The sequence below is a fragment of the Artemia franciscana genome, chromosome 7, assembly GCF_032884065.1.
Source record: "Artemia franciscana chromosome 7, ASM3288406v1, whole genome shotgun sequence".
NCBI classification, from domain to species: domain Eukaryota; kingdom Metazoa; phylum Arthropoda; class Branchiopoda; order Anostraca; family Artemiidae; genus Artemia; species Artemia franciscana.
Genome location: NC_088869.1, coordinates 29,983,484 through 30,007,063, shown reverse-complemented (window position 1 = coordinate 30,007,063; position 23,580 = coordinate 29,983,484). Strand labels below are relative to the sequence as shown.

Sequence of the window (23,580 nt, the reverse complement as noted above, 5' to 3'; positions counted from 1 at the left end):
CTCAATTTGATGATTTGCTCATCGAGACAAAATAAAGTAAAACTCGACATTTGTTGAGAGAATAAAGAATAATGAGATTTACATCACAACAGTATGTACTCGTAGTGCAATTATTATAGTATTGAATATCTTAAAATGTGAACCTCTTAAATATAGAACCAATAATAAAGGTGACGTCATTCGGAAATGTAAATGCGTCTTCTCATACAAGTGATGTATTAAATTCCTATGAAGTCATGAAAAAAAAAACATATTTGTTAACAATGGACATGCAAGAGTAAGTTTTTCAGAGCAGCTACTTCTTACAAAATTCAGTATAGTTCTTACAAAATACAAAATACTTCCTAAGAAATTCAAAAGTAGTTCTTGCAAAACACTAAACATTTTCAACTAAATAAAAAATAGTTATTATAAAATGCAAAATATTTCCTACAAATCCCAAAAAAATATTAGCAACATGCAAAATAGTTTACGCGAAATACATCACACTTCAAACAAAATACAATATAGTTCTTACGAAAAAAAGATACAATCTATAATATTTAAAGATTCTTATAAAGTAAAAAAAATTCTAACAACATCCAAACTATATCTTAGAGAATACAGAATATTTCTTACAAAATAAGAAATAGCTTTTACAAAATACAATACAGTTCTTACAAAATTCCATATACTTTTTACAAATTAAAAAGAAGGTTCTTACAAATTCCAAAATAGTCAACAGAGTACAAACTAGTTCTTACATACTTAGATATATTTCTTGCAAAATACAAAAAAGTTCGGACAAAATAAAAATTCTTCATTCAAAACCCAAAATAATTCTTACAAAACACATAATAGTTCTTTCAAAATACAGAATACTTCTTGCAAAACACAAAAGACTGTAACAAAGTCCAAAATAGTTTTAATCTTAAAACATTAAACATTAATATTCTTTAATATTTGCTTTTTTAAATTTAGCTATGATTTTTGCTGAGATTTTTGGGATGGATCAAACAGAATTTTATCATTCAGCTTATGATTGTTAGCAATAAAGGGTATTTGGTATCTAATCGAAAACCTTGACCTTTCAGAGCTTACAAAAGGAATTTAATACATTTCCACAAAAATTTCCACTGGAATTTGATTTCCACAAAAGAATTTGCATAGAAGGGGGATTTTTCAAGCAAGGTGGAAGCAAATTCCCTGGTATTATTTAAAAAGCGATAGAAATAATTAAGTAATAACTAATAGAAATAATTAAGTAATAAAGTTAAGGGGAGCATTAAAACTTCAAACGAATAGAAATTGTTCGTATATCTAGAAGCTTTTCACTCGTTAATGCCTCGCTCTTTTCGCTAAAGTCTGGATTCTTTTTCAAAATCTCCTGACATAAAAAGGCCGTTTAAATGGAATAAGAAGCTCTGGTTAGAAACTAAAAAACTTTAACTTGAAGAGTGAGGTATTGAATAGGGGGAAGTATGAAATAGTTTCCTTTTGTCTTTAAGTTTCAATTCTGATCCTTACTTCCTGTTGAAATAAACTGGTTTTTCATTACTAAACTTAAGGTCAGCATAAATAAAGTCATATAAGAATTAAAACTCAAATTAAAGTCCATAAGGAACAGAAATTAAAAAAAGCGATAATATCAAACACAAAGGTAATAGACTGATATAGTTCAATAAATAAGTTTTAAAAGGAGTGAGAATCATTCATTAAATTTTGTGTTCCCTATACAAGTTGTAATTTTAAAGCTTTTCTGGTCTTAATTTAGTAAAGTTCTTTACTATGCGTTGAAAAGATTTTTTTAAGTTCTAGTTTCTTGGGGACAGTTAATTAACCATTTTTGCCTTAACCCAATTATTAACTTAAAATACCATCTCTAACTTATGACATCAAATTCAAAATGATGGCTCCTTTAAAATTGAATAAATTACAGATCAAGGGATTGATCTCCTTAATTAAAGCGGATTTTTTTTTTGATTTGTCTTTTTCTTAATGATCGATGTAAATTATGCTCCAAACCTACTAGAATATTCTTGACTATCAATTAGTTAGAAACGTTAGAGAAATATGATTTTCACATGACAGATTCTGTGAAGGCCTATGAGTCAAATAGTACACTATCAGTTTTTGGAGAGAATACTCTTTTGTTTACTTTCATTTGCCTGGCTTTTTAATTCTTTATCATGTTATCTTCTCTTAGAGATTCCTATCTATGAAAATTCAGTTGACCAACAACTCCACTCTTTATTCTAGATTACCTCAGGGTCTTCAGGTGACACTAATCTCTAGTGAATGGCTCTGTAACAGACTTGACATCTGTTACAGAAACATCATCAGTTAGGGCTAATAAACTGGAGAAACGATCACGCTCTGAATCTAGTTTTGTTCTGTTGGTATAAAAAATTAACCTTTGGATTTTAAATGTTCTAACTATTATTTTGAAAAACGTAATTCAACAGACGTAGTTGGAGTTGTATATGTGGATGTTAATAGCCAGAAGTTTGTTTTTCAGAAGAGTGAATCGATCCTGGAACAAGGTGGGGCAGGGGCTGAAATCTTAAATTCTTCAATTTCACAACTAGTTTGTAGCTACTGCTGCAACTATGATGAATGTATTGTTCATTTCGAGTTACTTGAGCTTATTCAAAAGCTGTTTCAAAAGTATTGATTGGTCAAGAGCAATTGGCCTGTCAAAATTTTTTTATCTTGTATTTTTTACCTTCTCTCTCCTCTTTCTCAACAAATTTCAAAAGGCAAGAAAGACTTTCACTTTATAGTGGTGGCTTACTTCAAATAAAAATCCAAGAATTATCCTAATTCAAAGGACTTAATATCTATTATTTCAATATTACTCATCAACTATGCCAACTTAGCACAAGGAAACAAGTTTCATTTTTAGGGTGTAAATCCTTTCAAAATGTTAATTTAGGGTCGCAAGAAAAATCATATTCCTATCGCAGGGTTTGAAAATTAAGAACCTTTGCTTAACGACTGGTTAAGATCCAAAATACACTCTTGAAGGAACCCCCCCCCTCTCTTCTCTGGGCTAAGAAACGTTGTTTATTCCCGGTTTCTTCAGCTGTTACTCTGAATAGCAATAACAAAGGAACTGTGGAAAATATAAGAAAAATAATTTGATTACTTACCTCTTTTTTGAGAGGTCCAGTCTTAAGATAACAGTAATACCTTCAATGCCAAGCATGATTTGAAAAAGGCCATGGAGAACCCCAATAATTCCAAACGAAACTCCTAGCTCCGTTTCGCAGGTGAAGACAATTATTAAAATCTAGAAAACGGTTTTGCTATTGAAAAGTGTAAACTTGAAGAAAAGTTTCAGTAATCCTACGGGTTTCTACCTCGAACAAGCTTTTTAAAAAAGGAATGGCTTCCACAGTGTCTGATTTTTCAAACGAAAATGTAAATCGAAGGTATTAAGGTATCAGAAGGTGATTAATACTGACTAAAGTCTATTCACCCTCACTACAAATTATTTTTTGTTCAAAATTTTGTTATATGTTTTTCAGTTAGGGGGCACTCAAAAAACAAAACAAAGATAAATTATTTGGGAACTATATAAAATAACAGCAGAAATCACAGGATTTGGGATAATGCATAGCTCTTCAAAGTTTGTTTCCTCTTAAGCCCACCCCCTGACATATAATATCTCTGTCCAAAATATTTATATATACATAATTCATTTTAATGCTGGGCAGATCCCTACTATTAATTCTCCACACGCAAATTAGATAGTTCCTAACCGAAAATTTATCTCCTTTTTTGATAGCCCGTCAGGTCCTGGATACCATAGCAACGGTCTTAGTCATATTTATTGTCATATATATTATATACTATTTACAAAATAGTATTAAGAACCGCTTTTTTCAATTGTTTTAAAGTCTGGGTAATCAGAAGAGTGAAGAAAATCAATCTCTGAGTATGTTTCAGTTTTGACCTAAACTTAATAAATTTTAATAAAAATTTGATGTTTCGTTCCAGATAAGAGGAATTAGCTACTGAGGCGATCGAAACAAACTTTGTGTTATATTTTGTATGAAATCAAACATTGGCTAAGACGCAACTTTAGTGTATTAACTTCTTGATAATCATCATAACATTTGAAAAAATAGAGGCAAATGACCAAATTGGTGAGAATTACTACTACTACTAAGGACTCACCGCAGCACCAAGCCACCTGAGGGGAAATAGAGCTGCGCACACTCCTCCTACATCCCAATCTATTCAAAGCCTCCCTTTTTAAACCCTCCGAGGAAGGTCCCATTTCCTTTAAATCGTTCTTTATGACATCCTCCCTCCCTAAACGAGGACAACCTGTTTTCAGTTTAGCCCTATACAGTTGGCTGAGAAGGACAGTCTTCGGCAATCTGTCACCCTTCATTCGCAGAACGTGCCCTGGTCATTTCAACCTTTCTTTCATTATAGCCCTAGAAAGCCACATTTAGCCAAAATAAGACTGTCCCACAGCAAGTGGCGTTTCCAGTCAATTAGTGGCGTTTCCAGTCAATTTGAGATTGAAGTCATTATGAAGTTGGTTATACTTGTAAATAAATATTCTCTTTATTTTGGTTTTAGAGGTGACTTTCCAAACATGTGTTTTTTTTTCTACGGGTGTATCTCTCTCTTCCTTGTTGGCAAATATTTTCATGGACTCTATTGAAATCTCCGCTATAGCCTACACTGTTTTAGGCTCTCCCTTTGTTTCTGGGGCAGAGTCATGGACGAGGTGGTTTGCATTTGGGAACACGGTATAGAGTCCTTAGACCTTTTTCATAAGCATTTAAATAGTTCTGATAAAAATGTAAAATTTAAAGTGGAATTTGAAGAAAATGACAAACTAACTTTTCTTGATATCCTATTGATTAAAAGTGTTTTCCATTTACTGTTCTCATTATATAGAAAGCCTACACACAGTGATAGGTATTTGAACTTTCATGCGTTCCATCCTATTTCAGTGAAACGAGGGGTTATGATTACAATGGTGGATAGAGCTTTCAGAATTTGTTCCCAAGAGTTTTTAGATTCTGAATTGTTGTATTTGAGGGATATTTTATTTTGCAATAGTTACCCGATTAAATTCATTAATAAAATAATAGAAAATAGACGCATTAAATATAACAATAGGGTTATTGGAGTTTCACAGTGTACAGAATTAAATATGCGGAAAAGTTTCATTTCTTTGCCTTATGTACCTATTTTGGGGGATATGCTTAAACGAATTTTGCGGAAACATAAAATTGATACTTGTTTCCAATCAGTGAGACCATTAGGAAGTTTCCTTAATTCTGGGAAAGATTTAACCCGGGGAGATTTAGTTAGTGAGGTGCATAAAATTCCTTGTTCTTGTGGAAAGTTTTATATTGGTAGAACTCACCAACAATTTATCGAATGATTTATTGAGCATTTCAACTCAATATAAAAAAACAGACAATGAAGAAAGCCTCCTGAAACTTTTGTTTTCGTTCTGGCTGAACATAGATTCTTTCATCCTGAACATTTTATAAAATTTGATGAGGCTACAGCTATTTCTAATGATAGGGGTTTTATATATATATATATATATATATATATATATATATATATATATATATATATATATATATATATATATATATATATATATATATATATATATATATATAATGACCTGGTCGTCATTTATATTCCCTGTGTCCCGGTCGTCATTTGTGTCCCGGTGTCCCGGGCTGTAATTTCTATTCGAACAATCCCTGTGTCCCGGTCGTCATTTATATATCCCGCCTGTGCCCCCGGCGTCCCCGTTGTAGTTGTGTCCCTGTGTCCCGGTCGTCATTTATATTCCCTGTGTCCTGGTCGTGATTTGTGTCCGGGTGTCCCAGTCTGTAATTTATCTTTGAGGTTCCCGGTCGTCATTTATATTCCCTGTGTCCCGATCGTCATTTGTGTCCCGGTCTGTAATTTCTATTCGAACAATCCCTGTGTCCCGGTCGTCATTTATATATCCCGCCTGTGCCCCCGGTGTCCCCATTGTAGTTGTGTCCCTGTGTCCCGGTCGTCATTTATATTCCCCGTGTCCTGGTCGTGATTTGTGTCCGGGTGTCCCAGTCTATAATTTCTCTTTGAGGTTCCCGGTCGTCATTTATATTCCCTGTGTCCCGGTCGTCATTTGTGTCCCGGTGTCCCGGTATGTAATTTCATCAGTTGACAAACATGAGGTCAGTCGTTGTCATTTATATTCCCTGTGTCCCGGTCGTCATTTGTGTCCCGGTGCTTTGTTAATGGTGATTGCTAATCGAACATTCCTTGTGTCCCGGTCGCTTTCTCTTTGTGTCCCGGTGTCCCGGTCGTCATTTATATTCCCTATGTCCCGGTCGTCATTTGTGTCCCGATGTCCCGGTCTGTAATTTCGTCGGTCGAAAACATGACGTCAGTCAACACAGAAACATGACGTCACCTGACAGATCCACAGACAGACAACTTATATATATAGATATATATATATATATATATATATATATATATATATATATATATATATACATATATACTAGCTGTTGGGGTGGCGCTTCGCGCCACCCCAACACCTAGTTGGTGGGGGCGCTTCGCGCCCCCCCTAAGCCCTTCCGCGCGCGTAAGTCGTTACGCGCCATATTAGTTACGCGCCATTGTAGTTGTGTCCCTATGTCCCACCTGTGAATATAGATAGATATATATATATATATATATATATATATATATATATATATATATATATATATATATATATATATATATATATATATATATGTTTTTAACTACGTTAAACTTGCGAATATACAACATTCTTTGCTGTCCCATTGTCTGTGCATATAAATCGATTGTCAGGTTTACCGACTCTTGAACATGCAACATATAATGGTCCATGGGAAAACAATCCGTATTCAGATCTATACCTCATGATTCTAATGATTGCCCTTGAGCTTTGTTGATGGTGATTGCTAATCAACCATTCCCTGAGTCGCCATCGTCATTTATATATCCCCCTGTGCACCCCGGTGTCCCCTTTGTAGTTATGTCCCTGTGTCCCGGTCGTCATTTATATTCCCTGTGTCCCGGTCGTCATTTGTGTCCCGGTGTTCCAGTCTGTGATTTCTCTTTGAGTGTCCCGGGCTTCATTTATATTCCTTGTATCCCGGTGTCCCGGTCGTCATTTATATCCCCCTGTGCCCCCTGGCGTCCCCATTGTAGTTGTGTCCCTGTGTCCCAGTCGTCATTTATATTCCCTGTGTCCCGGTCGTCATTTGTATCCCGGTGTCCCGGTCTGTATATACATTCGTTTTTTAGTTTTGTTTTTCTCCTTTATTTTTTTCCTTTTTTCTTTTTTTTCTTTTTTAGTTTATTTAGATTTTTAGATTTTTTAGTTTTTTTATTAGTTTTTAGTTTTTTTGTAGTTTTTACCATTTTTTTAGTTTTTTTAGTTTTTTTTTTTACTTATGTCCTGGTCGTCATTTATACTCCCTGTGTCCCGGTCGTCATTTGTGTCTCGGTGCTTTGTTGATTGCTAATTTATATTATATTTATATTTATATTTTTTATATTTATTAATATTTTTTTAGTTTTCTTTTTCTCTTATTTTTCAGTTTTTTCCTTTTTTTTAGTTTTTTCTTTTTTAGTTTTTAGTTTTTTTTTGTTTTTTACCTTTTTTTAGTTTTTTTAGTTTTTTTAGTTTTTTAGCTTTTTTAGTTTTTTTATTAGTTTTTAGTTTTTTTTTAGTTTTTGCCTTTTTTTAGTTTTTTCAGTTTTTTTTAGTTTTTAGTTTTTTACCTTTTTTTAGTTTTTTTTAGTTTTTTAGCTTTTTTAGTTTTTTTTCTTTTTAGTTTTTTTTGTAGTTTTTACCTTTTTTAGTTTTTTTTCTTCTTTTGTATTAGTGTGAAATAATTCAGACGTCATATGCGGACAAACACGACGTCACTCGACAGACAGACAGACAGACATAACCCACAAACAACTTATTTTTATATATATTTATTCATATTTTTTTAGTTTTCTTTTTCTCTTTTATTTTTCAGTTTTTTCCTTTTTTTTTAGTTTTTTTCTTTTTTAGTTTTTAGTTTTTTTTAGTTTTTTACCTTTTTTTTATTTTTTTTAGTTTTTTTAGTTTTTTAGCTTTTTTAGTTTTTTTATTAGTTTTTATTTTTTTGTAGAATGTGAAAAAAGAAGGCGTGCCGAGGAATTACAAGAACAGCAAAAAATCAGGCTTGCTGCTGATAGAGAAAGTAAGAAAAGAAAGCGTGCCGAGGAATCACAAGAACAGCAAGAAATCAGGCTTGCTGCTGATAGAGAAAGTAAGAAAAGAAAGCGTGCCGAGGAATCAGAGCAACCTGAAAGTTATCGCCTGGCATTCAGGTACAACCCAGTCGATGATTATAGCTTGAGTAGATGTGTTCAAATCGGGACAATGTCTAAAATTTGTCCCTATTGCAAGGCCTTGAAATTCAATGGTGAAACAATGGGAATGTGTTGCGCCTCAGGAAAAGTTAAACTTCCTCTATTGGCTGCACCACCAGAGCCATTGAAGACTTTCCTTACTGGAACTACGTCAGAATCTAAGCGTTTTTTGTCAAAAATCTGACAATACAACTCATGTTTCCAAATGACGTCGTTTGGAGCCCAAATCGAAAATCCAGATCAATTTATGTCTACTTTCAAAGTAAAAGGGCAAATTTATCATAAAGCAGGGTCCCTTCTACCATTCTCAGGCGAGAATCATAAATTTTTCCCAACGTTGAAAGGACAATCGTTTCCCAATTGCAACATCTTTTCCACGAAAATAATAATTTAGTGCGTCTGTTCAAAACAGCCATCGATTTGATGCCTACTGATACGCATAAAATTGTTATTTCCGCTTACAAAACGCCTCCTGGCCAACATGTGCGTAGATACAATGCTCCGACTATCGACGAAGTGGCAATCGTTATGGTCGGTGATCAGTTTTTACCTCGAGATATTATTCTTCATAAGCGAAACGCTCAATTGTTAAGAATTGCTGAAACTCATCGATGCTACGATGCCCTACAATATCCTATCATTTTTTGGGATGGAGCCGACGGCTATCACTTTAATATTAAATTGATAAATCCAGCCACTAACAAAGAAATGAATAAGAAATGCAGTGCAATGCATTATTATTCCTATAGACTAATGATTTTGCAGGATGAAGAAAATTATATTTTAAAATGCCGTGAATTGTTTCACCAATTTGTCGTGGATATGTATGCTAAAATTGAATCAGAACGCTTGCTATATATTCGCCTGAATCAGACCAAGCTCCGCTCTGAACAATACATTCATTTGCGAGATGCAGTTATAAATGACGGTAATACCACAAACGTTGGAAGATTAACAATTTTACCTTCGTCATATGCTGGCAGTCCCCGTCATATGCATGAATATGCTCAAGATGCTATTGCGTATGTTCGTCTCTATGGTCGTCCAGATTTATTTATTACATTTACATGTAATCAATCTTGGGACGAAATACTGCAGCTTTTACTTCAAGGACAATCGGCGGTTCATAGGCATGACATTACGGCACGTGTCTTCCGGCAAAAGTTGAAATCACTGATAAACTATCTTGTAAAACATGAAGTGTTTGGGTCAGTGCGATGCTGGATGTACTCAGTGGAATGGCAAAAACGAGGTTTGCCACACGCACATATACTAATCTGGCTACATAAAAAAATTACTTCGAACGAAATTGATGATGTGATTTCCGCTGAAATACCTGATAAAAATGTCGATAAGGGGTTGCATGATATTATTGTAAAAAATATGATACATGGACCTTGCGGTGCACTGAACGAAAATTCACCATGCATGGCCAAAGGAAGGTGCACAAAGCAATATCCTCGACTTTTAGTACCCAAAACAATTACTGGCAATGATGGTTACCCACAATATAGAAGAAGATCTACTGAAGATGGCGGTAAAACAGCAATAATAAAGAAGCATAACGGTACCACCATCGAAGTAGATAACAAGTGGGTTGTTCCATATTCCCCATTATTATCAAAAACATTTAATGCACACATAAACGTTGAATACTGTAACTCCGTAAAGGCAATCAAATACATATGTAAATACGTCAACAAAGGCAGTGACATGGCAGTTTTTGGCTTGCAGTCCGAAATCAAAGATTTCGATGAAACCGTAGAATATCAGGCTGGAAGACACATAAGCAGTAATGAAGCTGTTTGGCGAATTCTTTCATTTCCGATACATGAACGTAGTCCAGCTGTTGTTCACTTAGCGGTACATTTACAGAATGGTCAACGTTATTATTTCACGGAAACCAACGTGCAACAAAGAGTCCTGAATCCACCGGATACAACATTAACAGCTTTTTTCTCGCTTTGCAAAAATGATTCTTTTGCAAAAAAACTGCTGTATACTGAAGTGCCTTCGTATTACACGTGGAATACTAAAAATAAAGTATTTGAACGTCGAAAACAGGGTAAGTCAGTCGACGGCCAACCTACCATCTTCAAAGATACCACGATAGGAAGACTCTACACCGTTCACCCCAATCAACATGAATGCTTCTTTCTACGCCTGCTTTTGGTGAATGTACCCGGTCCGACATCCTTTGAGTATTTGAGGACTGTAAATGGTGCTATACATGACACTTACCGTAGTGCATGCCAAGCTCTGAATTTATTGGAGAAAGACCAACACTGGGATAACTGCATCAATGACGCGTGCGAAACGTCAACCCCAAGTCAAATTCGTGCATTGTTTGGCATCATTTTAACAATTTGCTCTCCATCAGCTCCTACAGAGTTATGGGAAAAATATAAGTCAAAAACGTCCGAAGATATACTTCATCGAAAACAGTTAGAGACGTCAGATATGACTTTTGATTTTACATCAGAAATTTATAACTACACTTTAGTTGTTATAGAAGATTTGTGCGTAAGTATGGCAAACAAACCTCTTCAGGATTTGGGAATGCCTTCACCTAACCGTATCGCTGCTGTTTCGACATGTGTAGAATTGGATCGTGAACAAAGTTACAGTACGAGTGATCTATTGTCGTATGTACAAAATAACATTTCCAAGTTAACGTCGGAACAAAAAGACATTTATGATACGATAATGCATTGTGTCGATAACAACGTTGGAGAAATTTTCTTTTTGGATGCGCCAGGAGGTACTGGTAAAACGTTTGTGATAAAACTGATTCTGGCATCAATTCGATCAAAAAATTATATAGCGTTGGCAATTGCGTCGTCCGGAATAGCCGCAACATTGCTGCCTGGTGGAAGAACTGCTCATTCCGCTTTGAAATTGCCTCTGAACTTGCATTCTACAGAAACTCCCACGTGCAATATTTCCAAATCATCTGGGATGGGTAAAGTATTGCAGCAATGCAAACTTATTATTTGGGATGAGTGCACAATGGCACACAAAAAATCGCTCGAGGCTCTGGATCAATGCTTGAAAGATTTGCGAGGGAAGTCGAAACCCTTTGGCAGCACCTTAATATTGCTTGCGGGAGATTTCAGGCAAACATTACCTATAATACCTAGATCAACTCCTGCAGACGAAATGAACGCTTGCCTGAAAAATTCTAATTTATGGGCACACGTAAAATCATTAAAATTAACTAGAAATATGCGTGTCCGATTGCAAAACGATGACTCTGGTCAAATATTTTCAGATCAATTGCTGGCAATGGGAAATGGAAAGCTCCCAGTAGACTCAATTTCAGGACGTATACAACTTCCTGCTGATTTCTGTAATTTAGTGACGTCCAAAAATGAATTGATTGAAAAAGTATTTCCAAATATTCTAAAAAACTATAAAAATAATAAATGGCTAAGTGAAAGAGCGATTCTCGCACCCAAAAATATAGACGTCCTCGAAATCAACAATATTGTTTTGACCAAGATTCAAGACCAGGCAGTCCTTTACAAGTCAGTCGACACAGTTTTGGAACCAAATGAAGCGGTTAATTATCCATCTGAATTTTTAAATTCCATAGATCTTTCCGGGTTTCCACCACACGTGCTACAACTAAAAATAGGCGTACCGATAATACTTTTAAGAAATATAAACCCACCAAAGCTTTGCAATGGCACTCGACTTGCCGTAAAAAAAACAATAGAAAACCTAATAGAGGCCACAATCTTGACAGGGCCTTTTGAGGGTGAGGCTGTTCTTATTCCTCGCATTCCCATGATTCCAACGGATCTGCCTTTTCAATTTAAAAGATTGCAATTCCCAATTCGATTAGCATTTGCAATCATACGGATTGTTTTTCCCATGGACAATTTTATGTTGCATGTTCAAGAGTCGGTAAACCTGACAATCTCTTTATATGTACAGACAATGGGACAGTGAAGAATGTTGTATATTCGCTAGTTTTACTTAGTTAAAAACATATTTATACATACTAGCTGTAGGGGAGGCGCTTCGCACCCCCTCAGGCCCCCCAGCACGCGTAAGTCGTTACGTGCCATTGTAGTTCTGTCTCTGTGTCCCACCTGTGAATATAGAAAGATATATATATATATATATATATATATATATATATATATATATATATATATATATATATATATATATATATATATATATATATATATATATATATATATATATATATATATATATATATATATATATATATATATATATATAAATAAGTTGTTTGTCTGTCTGTCGACTGACGTCATGTTTGTGTGTCGACTGACGTCATGTTTGTCGACTGACGTCATTATAAGGATTGAGCTGTATGTCGTCACGAAGTTGTTTGTCTTCTGACGTCATGTTTGTCGACTGACGAAATTACAGACCGGGACACCGGGACACAGGGAATATAAATGACGACCGGGACACTCAAAGAGAAATTACAGACAGGGACACCGGGACATAAAATAAAATATAAAAACATAATATAAAAACTACCGTTGGGGGACATATAAATAGATCAACATATAATTGTCCATGGGAAAAACAATCCTTATTCAGATCTATAACTCATTATTCTAATTATTGCCCTTGAGCTTTGTTGATGGTGATTGCTAATCAAACATTCCCTGTGTCCCCATCGTCATTTATATATTAGTGTCCCGGTGGTCATTTATATTCCCTGTGTCCCGGTCTGTATAAACATTCGTTTTTGAACTGGTATATGACGAAATAAATTTTTAGTTTTTTTCCTTTTTTTCTTTTTAGTTTTTTTTTGGTTTTTACCTTTTTTTAGCTTTTCTATTTTTTTTCATTTTTCTTTTTAATTTTTTTTTGTAGTTTTTACCTTTTTTAGTTTTTTTTATTTTTATTTTTTTTTTTTAGTTTTCTTTTTCTCCTTTATTTTTCACTTTTTTTCCTTTTTTTATTTTTTTTTCTCTTTCAGGTTTTCGATTTTTTAGGTTTTTTATTATTTTTTTTGTAGTTTTTTTGTAGTTTTTACCTTTTTTAGTTTTTTTCTGTTTTAGTTTTAGTTTTTTACCTTTTTTTCGTTTTTTTTAGTTTTTAGCTTTTTTAGTTTTTTTAGTATTTTCTTATTAGTTTTTTTTTGTAGTTTTTACTTTATTTTTATTTTTTTTCTTCTTTTGTATTAATGCTAAGGCCAAGGTTTGAACCTGGAACCTCTCGGACCTAGAACCTGGAACATAACGCTTTACCAACTCAGGTACTTCGGCTTGAATACATTTACCTTTTTTAATTTTTTTTTTTTTTAGTTTTCTTTTTTTCTTAATTTTTCAGTTTTTTTCTTTTTTTAGTTTTTTCTTCTTTTTCAGTTTTTAGTTTTTTTAGTTTTTGTTATTAGTTTTTAGTTTTTTTTGTAGTTTTTACCTTTTTTAGTTTCTTTTAATTTAATTTATATTTTTTTAGTTTTCTTTTTCTCCTTTATTTTTCAGTTTTTTTCCTTTTTCTAGTTTTTTTTCTTTTTCAGTTTTTAGTTTTTTTATTTTTCAGTTTTTTTCCTTTTTTCTTTTTTTTATATATATATAAAATGAAAAAAAATATATATATATATATATATATATATATATATATTATATATATATTATATATATTATATATATATATATAAATAAGTTGTGTGTGGATGCGTCAGTCAGGTGACGTCATGTTTGTGTGTTGACTGACGTCATGAAGTTAGTTGTCGTCATTTTTGTTATGACGGTGACGTCATTAAAGATGTTTAAGACATGCGTTCACGTAGAAATCTTTTAATGTTTAACTTTAAAATGACTGATGAACTTACAATGGCAACAGCCGAGGAAGATGCTCAAAGAGTCTATGCCAAAAAACTTGCTGCTGATAGAGAAAGTCAGAAAAGAAAGCGTGCCGAGGAATCAAAAGAACAGCAAGGAAACAGGCTTGAGGCTGATAGAGAAAGAAAGAACAGAAAGCGTGCCGAGGAACTAACAGAGCAACGCGAAAGCAGACTTGCTGCTAAAAGAGAAAGTGAAAAAAGAAGGCGTGCCGAGGAACTACCAGAGCACCATGAAACCAGACTTGCTGCTAAAAGAGAAAGTGAAAAAAGAAGGCGTGCCGAGGAATCACAAGAACAGCAAGAAATCAGGCTTGCTGCTGATAGAGAAAGTAAGAAAAGAAAGCGTGCCGAGGAATCAGAGCAACCTGAAAGTTATCGCCTGGCATTCAGGTACAGCCCAGTCGATGATTATAGCTTGAGTAGATGTGTTCAAATCGGGACAATGTCTAAAATTTGTCCCTATTGCAAGGCCTTGAAATTCAATGGTGAAACAATGGGAATGTGTTGCGCCTCAGGAAAAGTTAAACTTCCTTTATTGGCTGCACCACCAGAGCCATTGAAGACTTTCCTTACTGGAACTACGTCAGAATCTAAGCGTTTTTGTCACAAATCAGAAAATACAACTCATGTTTCCAAATAGCGTCGTTTGGAGCCCAAATCGAAAATCCAGATCAATTTATGTCTACTTTCAAAGTAAAAGGGCAAATTTATTATAGAGCAGGGTCCCTTCTACCATTCTCAGGCGAGAATCATAAATTTTTACAATTGTATTTCATCAGTGATAAAAATTTTGAATTGAATGCATGTTGCGAAATTTCTCCCAACGTTGAAAGGACAATCGTTTCCCAATTGCAACATCTTTTCCACGAAAATAATAATTTAGTGCGTCTGTTCAAAACAGCCATCGATTTGATGCCTACTGATACGCATAAAATTGTTATTTCCGCTGACAAAACGCCTCCTGGCCAACATGTGCGTAGATACAATGCTCCAATTATCGACGAAGTGGCAATCGTTATTGTCGGTGATCAGTTTTTACCTCGAGAATTATTCTTCATAAGCGAAACGCTCAGTTGTTAAGATATGCTGAAACTCATCGATGCTACGATGCCCTACAATATCCTATCATTTTTTGGGATGGAGCCGACGGCTATCACTTTAATATTAAATCGATGAATCCAGCCACTAACAAAGAAATGAATAAGAAATGCAGTGCAAAGCATTATTATTCCTATAGACTAATGATTCGGCAGGATGAAGAAAATTATATTTTAAAATGCCGTGAATTGTTTCACCAATTCGTCGTTGATATGTATGCTAAAATTGAATCAGAACGTTTGCTATATATCCGCCTGAATCAGACCAATCTCCGCTCTGAACAATACATTCATTTGCGAGATGCAGTTATAAATGACGGTAATACCACAAACGTTGGAAGATTAACAATTTTACCTTCGTCATATGCTGGCAGTCCCCGGCATATGCATGAATATGCTCAAGATGCTATTGCGTATGTTCGTCTCAATGGTCGTCTAGATTTATTGATTACATTTACATGTAATCAATCTTGGGACGAGATACTGCAGCTTTTACTTCAAGGACAATCGGCGGTTCATAGACATGACATTACGGCCCGTGTCTTCCGGCAAAAGTTGAAATCACTGATAAACTACATAGTAAAACTTGAAGTGTTTGGGTCAGTGCGATGCTGGATGTACTCAGTAGAATGGCAAAAACGAGGTTTGCCACACGCACATATACTAATCTGGCTACATAAAAAAATTACTTCGAACGAAATTGATGATGTGATTTCCGCTGAAATACCTGATGAAAAAGTAGATAAGGGATTACAAGATATTTTTTTAAAAAATATGATACATGGACCTTGCGGTGCACTGAACGAAAATTCACCATGCATGGCCAAAGGAAGGTGCACAAAGCAATATCCTCGACTTTTAGTATCCAACACAATTACTGGCAATGATGGTTACCCACAATATAAGAAGAAGATCTACTGAAGATGGCGGTAAAACAACAATAATAAAGAAGCGTAACATTACCACCATCGAAGTAGATAACCAGTGGGTTTTTCCATATTCCCCATTATTATCAAAAGCATTTAATGCACACATAAACGTTGAATACTGTAACTCCGTAAAGGCAATCAAATACATATGTAAATACGTCAACAAAGGCAGTGACATGGTAGTTTTTGGCTTGCAGCCCGAAATCAAAGATATCGACGAAATCGTACAATATCAGGCTGGAAGATACATAAGCAGTAATGAAGCTGTTTGGCGAATTCTTTCATTTCCGATACATGAATGTAGTCCAGCTGTTGTTCACTTAGCGGTGCATTTACAGAATGGTCAACGTGTTTATTTCTCGGAAACCAACGTGCAACAAAGAGCCCTGAATCCACCAGATACAAAGTTAACCGCTTTCTTTTCGCTTTGCAAAATGATTCTTTTGCAAAAAAACTGCTGTATACTGAAGTGCCTTCGTATTACACGTGGAATACTAAAAATAAAGTATTTGAACGTCGAAAACAGGGTAAGTCATTCGACGGCCAACCTACCATCTTCAAAGATACCACGATAGGAAGACTCTACACCGTTCACCCCAATCAACATGAATGCTTCTTTCTACGCCTGCTTTTGGTGAATGAACCCGGTCCGACATCCTTTGAGTATTTGAGAACTGTAAACGGTACTATACATGACACTTACCGTAGTGCATGCCAAGCTCTGAATTTATTGGAGAATGACCAACACTGGGATAACTGCATCAATGACGCGTGCGAAACGTCAACCCCAAGTCAAATTCTTGCATTGTTTGGCATCATTTTAACAACTTGCTCTCCATCAGCTCCTACAGAGTTATGGGAAAAATATAAGTCAAAAATGTCCGAAGATATACTCCATCGAAAACAGTTAGAGACGTCAGATATGACTTTTGATTTTACATCAGAAATTTATAACTACACTCTAGTTATTATAGAAGATTTGTGCGTACGTATGGCAAACAAACCTCTTCAGGATTTGGGAATGCCTTCACCTAACCGTATCGCTGCTGTTTCGACATGTGTAGAATTGGATCGTGAACAAAGTTACAGTACGAGTGATCTATTGTCGTATGTACAAAATAACATTTCCAAGTTAACGTCGGAACAAAAAGACATTTATGATACGATAATGCATTGTGTCGATAACAACGTTGGAGAAATTTTCTTTTTGGATGCGCCAGGAGGTACTGGTAAAATGTTTGTGATAAAACTGATTCTGGCATCAATTCGATCAAAAATGATATAGCGTTGGCAATTGCGTCGTCCGGAATAGCTGCAACATTGCTGCCTGGTGGAAGAACTGCTCATTTCGCTTTGAAATTGCCTCTGAATTTGCATTCTACAGAAACTCCCACGTGCAATATTTCCAAATCATCTGGGATGGGTAAAGTATTGCAGCAATGCAAACTTATTATTTGGGATGAGTGCACAATGGCACACAAAAAATCGCTCAAGGCTCTGGATCAATGCTTGAAAGATTTGCGAAGGAAGTCGAGACTCTTTGCAAGCACATTAATATTGCTTGCGGGAGATTTCAGGCAAACATTACCTATAATACCTAGATCAACTCCTGCAGACGAAATGAATGCTTTCCTGAAAAATTCTAATTTATGGGCACACGTAAAAACATTAAAATTAACTACAAATATGCGTGTCCGATTGCAAAACGATGACTCTGGTCAAACATTTTCAAATCAATTGCTGGCAATTGGAAACGGAAAGCTCCCAGTAGACTCAATTTCAGGACGTATACAACTACCTGCTGATATCTGTAATTTAGTGACGTCCAAAAATGAATTGATTGAAAAAGTATTTCCGAATATTCTAAAAAATTATAAAAATAATAAATGGCTAAGTGAAAGAGCGATTCTCGCACCCAAAAATATAGACGTCCACGAAATCAACAATATTGTTTTGACCAAGATTCGAGACCAGGCAGTCCTTTACAAGTCAGTCGACACAGTTTTGGAACCAAATGAAGCGGTTAATTATCCATCTGAATTTTTAAATTCCGTGGATCTTTCAAGGTTTTCACCACACGTGCTACAACTAAAAATAGGCGTACCAATAATACTTTTAAGAAATATCAACCCACCAAAGCTTTGCAATGGCACGCGACTTGCCGTAAAAAAAAAAAAAAAACAATGGAAAACCTAATAGAGGCCAAAATCTTGACAGGGCCTTTTGAGGGTGAGGCTGTTCTTATTCCTCGCCTCGCATTCCCATGATTCCAACGGATCTGCCTTTTCAATTTAAAAGATTGCAATTCCCAATTCGATTAGTATTTGCAATCACCATTAACAAAGCTCAAGGTCAATCATTAGAAAAATGTGGTATAGATCTTAATACTGATTGTTTTTCCCATGGACAATTGTACGTTGCATGTTCGAGGGTCGGTAAACCCGACAATCTATTTATATGCAGCGACAATTGGACAGCGAAAAATGTTGTATATTCGCAAGTTTTACGCAGTTAATTTGTATTGTATCTATCTATCTATCTATCTATATAAAAACGAGTTGTGTGTATGCATGTATGGTAAATGGGAAAACAATCCGTATTCAGATCTATACCTCATGATTCTAATGATTGCCCTTGAGCTTTGTTGATGGTGATTGCTAATCGACCATTCCCTGTGTTCCCGTCGTCATTTATATATTCCCCTGTGCCCCCTTTGTAGTTGTGTCCCTGTGTCCCGGTCGTCATTTATGTTCCCTGTGTTCCGGTCGTCATTTGTGTCCCGGTGTCCCAGTCTGTGATTTTTCTTTGAGTGTCCCGGGCGTCATTTATATTCCTTGTGTCCCGGTCGTCATTTATATCCCCCTGTGCCCCCTGGCGTCCCCGTTGTAGTTGTGTCCCTGTGTCCCGGTCGTCATTTATAGTCCCTTTGTCCCGGTCGTCATTTTTATCCCGGTGTCCCGGTCTGTATATACATTCGTTTTTTTAGTTTTGTTTTTCTCCTTTATTTTTCATTTTTTTTTCCTTTTTTATTTTTTTTCTTTTTTAGTTTTTTCAGTTTTTTAGTTTTTTTATTAGTTTTTAGTTTTTTTTTTCTTTTTAGTTTTTTTGTAGTTTTTACCTTTTTTTAGTTTTTTTAGTTTTTTTACTTATGTCCTGGTCGTCATTTATACTCCCTGTGTCCTGGTCGTCATTTGTGTCCCGGTGCTTTGTTGATGGTGATTGCTAATCGAATATCCTTTTGTCCCGGTCGCTTTCTCTTTGAGTGTCGTCATTTATATTCCCTATGTGCCGTTGTCCCGGTCGTCATTTGTGTCCCAATGTCCCGGTCTGTAATTTCGTCAGTTGAAAACATGACGTCAGTCGACACACAAACAGGACGTCACCCGACAGACAGACCCACACACACAGACAACTTATTTTTATGTATATAGATAGATAGACTATTTACAAAATAGCATTAAGAACCGCTTTTTTCAATTGTTTTAAAGTCTGAGTAATCAGAAGAGTGAAGAAAATCAGTCTCTGAGTACGTTTCAGTTTCGACCTAAACTTAATAAATTTTAATAAAAATTTGATGTTTTGTTCCAAATAAGAGGAATTGGCTACTGAGGCGATCGAAACAAACTTTGTGTTATATTTTGTATCAAATCATAGCAAACATTGGCTAAGTAGCAACTTTAGTGTATTAACTTCTTCATAATCATCATAACATTTGAAACAATAGAGGCAAATGACCAAATTAATGAGAATTACTACTACTACTACTACTACTACTACTACTACTAAGGACTCACCGCAGCACCAAACCACCTGAGGGGAAACAGAGCTGTGCACGCTCCTCCTACATTCCAATCTATTCAAAGCCTCCCTTTTTAAACCCTCCGAGGAAGGTCCCATTTCCTTTAAATCGTGGTTTATGACAGCCTCCCACCCTAAATGGCTGGCTGAGAAGGACAGTCTTCGGCAATCTGTCACCCATCATTCGCAGAACATGCCCTGGCCATCTCTACCTTTCTTTCATTATAGCCCTAGAAAGCCACATTTAGCCAAAAAAAAGACTGTCCCACAGCAAGTGGCGTTTCCAGTCAATTTGTGGTACAAAACAACAATTCTAGCCAAAAAAGTCCAAAATATCTATTGCATGAAAATTCTGAGACAGTCAGTTGATTTACAATTAACACAATTGAACACAAAAATCATATTTAAAAAATTCCACTGATCTTATTAATAAGTTGGAAAATTTCACATTGGAGGAGAATTCAATTCTCTGTAGTTTTGATGTCGTTTCCATGTATTCGAATTGTAATGTGAAAAAGTGCGAAGATATTTTAAGGATTAAATTACAAAAGCACTTTGATTTGATACAAGATGTTAACATGGCTAGTTTGGAGATTGAAGTCATTATGAAGTTGGTTATACTTGTAAATAAATAATCTCTTTATTTTGGTTTCAGAGGTGACTTTTACAAACATATGTTTTGTTTGCCTATGGGGGTATCTCTCTCTTCTTTGTTAGCAAATATTTGCATGGACTCTATTGAAATCTCCGCTATATACTGTTTTAGGCTCTCCCTTTGTTTCTGGGGCAGACTCATGGACGAGGTGGTTTGCATTTGGGAACACGGTTTAGAGTCCTTAGACCTTTTTCATAAGCATTTAAATAATTTTGATAAAAATGTAAAATTTAAAGTGGAATTTGAAGAAAATGACAAACTAACTTTTCTTGATATCCTATTGATTAAAAGTGTTTTCAATTTACTGTTCTCAATATATAGAAAGCCTACACACAAGTGATAGGTATTTGAACTTTCATGCGTTCCACCCAGTGAAACGAGGGGTTATAATTACACTGGTGGATAGAGCTTTCAGAATTTTTTCCCAAGAGTTTTTAGATTCTGAATTGTTGTATTTGAGGGATATTTTATTTTGTAATAGTTACCCGATTAAATTCATTAATAAAATAATAAAAAATAGACACATTAAATATAAAAATAGGTCTATTGGAGTTTCACAGTGTACAAAATTAAATATGCGGAAAAGTTTCATTTCTTTGCTTTATGTACCTATTTTGGGGGATATGCTTAAACGAATTTTGCGGAAACATAAAATTGATGCTTGTTTCCAATCAGTAGACCATTAGGAAGTTTTCTTAATTCTGGGAAAGATTTAACCCGGGGAGATTTAGTTAGTGAGGTGCATAAAATTCCTTGTTCTTGTAGAAAGTTTTATATTGGTAGAACTCACCAAAAATTTATTGAATGATTTATTGAACATCTCAACTCAATAAAAAAACCTACAATGAAGAAAGCCTCCTGAAACTTTTGTTTTGGTTCTGGCTGAACATAGATTCTTTCATCCTGAACATTTTATAAAATTTGATGAGGCTACAGCTATTTCTAATGATAGGGGTTTTTCTCAGTGGGCGAGGGAGGCTATTGAAATTAAAAAACACATATTTTCTAATCTTTCTATAATTAGAGACACGGGGATCTTAAATATTGACCCAATTTATGATTGTCTTTTGAAAAATGAGCCAATAATAAGGGAATAAAAATTTTACATAATCACCAGGGGACAAGATTACCTACTGGACCAAAAAGAGTTGCTTCAATATTAACTAACAAGAGAATTATTTCGCAACAGAATAGTTAACTTAGTTTCAATTTTCGTAATTTTTCCTCAGTTGCTTTGATGTTCTTATTGAAGTAACTCGAATAGCTTATTTTCCCTACGTGGATCAGGAGCGACAATTGTATTTATTATTTTTGGTGGTGGTTTTATTTATTTTTAGTTTAGCGGGTTTTGTTTTCTTTTTATCTTGTGCTGAGGACGCCTAGTTGAGATAGAGGCGAAATATCCGCGTTATTTTAGTCTTTCTTCTCTTTTCTCTCTACTGGCCGCAGTCTCATTTGAGGGTTTTTTTTGTTGAGTTTTACCTCTCTTTGTTGTTTGTGTCATGTTTGACCAGTTCGGCTTAGGAACTTTCATTGGCTAAAATAAATGTCTGTGATAACCATTACTTTGTAAGATTTCCTGCACCAATTAGAAACGAATGCGCAACCATGCGGCATTTCTGCATCTGAAACTCGAGGCTCAATAGACTCGTTGCTCATTGATTTTGAATTAAAATTGAATAGTTGTAGGCATCAAGCCATGGCTAATTATATAAAAATCAAGACATATAGTCCGAATTATCAATAGGCAAATTTGGCATTAAACCCCTTTGGCATTAGCACGTATACTTTTTGTGACTATCCTAAATCAATTGACTCTCTTACTTTTTGGCATTCTTCTGGCTGGAATTGTTATTTTGCATCACAAAATGATTGAAAACGCCGCTTTGCTGTGGGACAGTCTTTTTTGGCTAAAATAAATTTCTATGCTAACTGTTTATTTTGTAGGACACCTAAACAATTAGAAACGAATTCATCACCGTAGGGCATTACTGTCCTCTGAAACATGAGGTTAAATATGCGTATAGTTTTTAAATTATAAATCAATTGACTATCTCATAATTTTCACACAATAACTTTTTGGCCTTCTTTTGACCGAAATCAATGTCAATGTTAACTGTTTAAGTTTAAGGCATTAAGTTTACATGGTTTTTTTTTTCTTGAGATTCTGATTTTGTTCATGGAGCCTCTTGCGTGTTGATTTTCTTACCCTGGAACTAATTGCGTGCTGATTTTTTTATTAGTGAAACTTGTTACATATTGATTTTTTTTCATCGTGAAACTTTTAGTTTGATTTTTCTCCTTGTGAAACTGATTTTGTTCATGCGTATTGATTTTTCGTTGCCAGGAAATTATTGCATGCCGATTTCTGTTTTTGTCCGTTAAACTTCTCGCATATTGATTTTTCTCATCGTAAAACTTATATAATGACTTTCTTTCCATGCAAAACTTATTTTTTTAAGGAACTTTTTGCGTGCTGATTTTTGTTCGTGTAACTTCTTGCATGTTGATTCCTCTCTTCGTGCAACTTGTACATTGATTTTTCTCCTTGGGAAAATGAGTTTGTTTATGGAGCTTGTTACGTGTTGATTTTTTGCTTATGGAAATTCTTGTGTGCTGATTCTTGTTCATGAAACTTATTTCATGTCAATTTTTCTCTTCGTGAAATTTGTACATTGATTTTCTCTCCATGTGAAACTGATTTTGTTCCTGGAACTTCCTTCGTATTATTTATTTTGTTTTCTCGGAAGGTAGTTACCCTTCCTGGATTTCAGTTTTAAATTAACCCTAGACACTACTAGTGATGGTAATCTTTACTTAACAAATATTCAAAAAAAAATTCAGTAAAGTGCAAAT

At 34.9% G+C, this 23,580-nt stretch overlaps 1 protein-coding gene across 1 annotated transcript in view; it reads right to left on the bottom strand.

Moving 5' to 3' along the window:
* LOC136029143 (uncharacterized) overlaps positions 1 to 23,580 on the bottom strand; it is a 48,057-nt gene that overhangs the window by 22,734 nt on the left and 1,743 nt on the right. Inside the window, exon 2 of the mRNA XM_065707235.1 lies at positions 3,132 to 3,271. Within this exon, the coding sequence (XP_065563307.1) occupies positions 3,132 to 3,271 (140 nt within the window). The remainder of the gene's footprint in view (positions 1 to 3,131; positions 3,272 to 23,580) is intronic.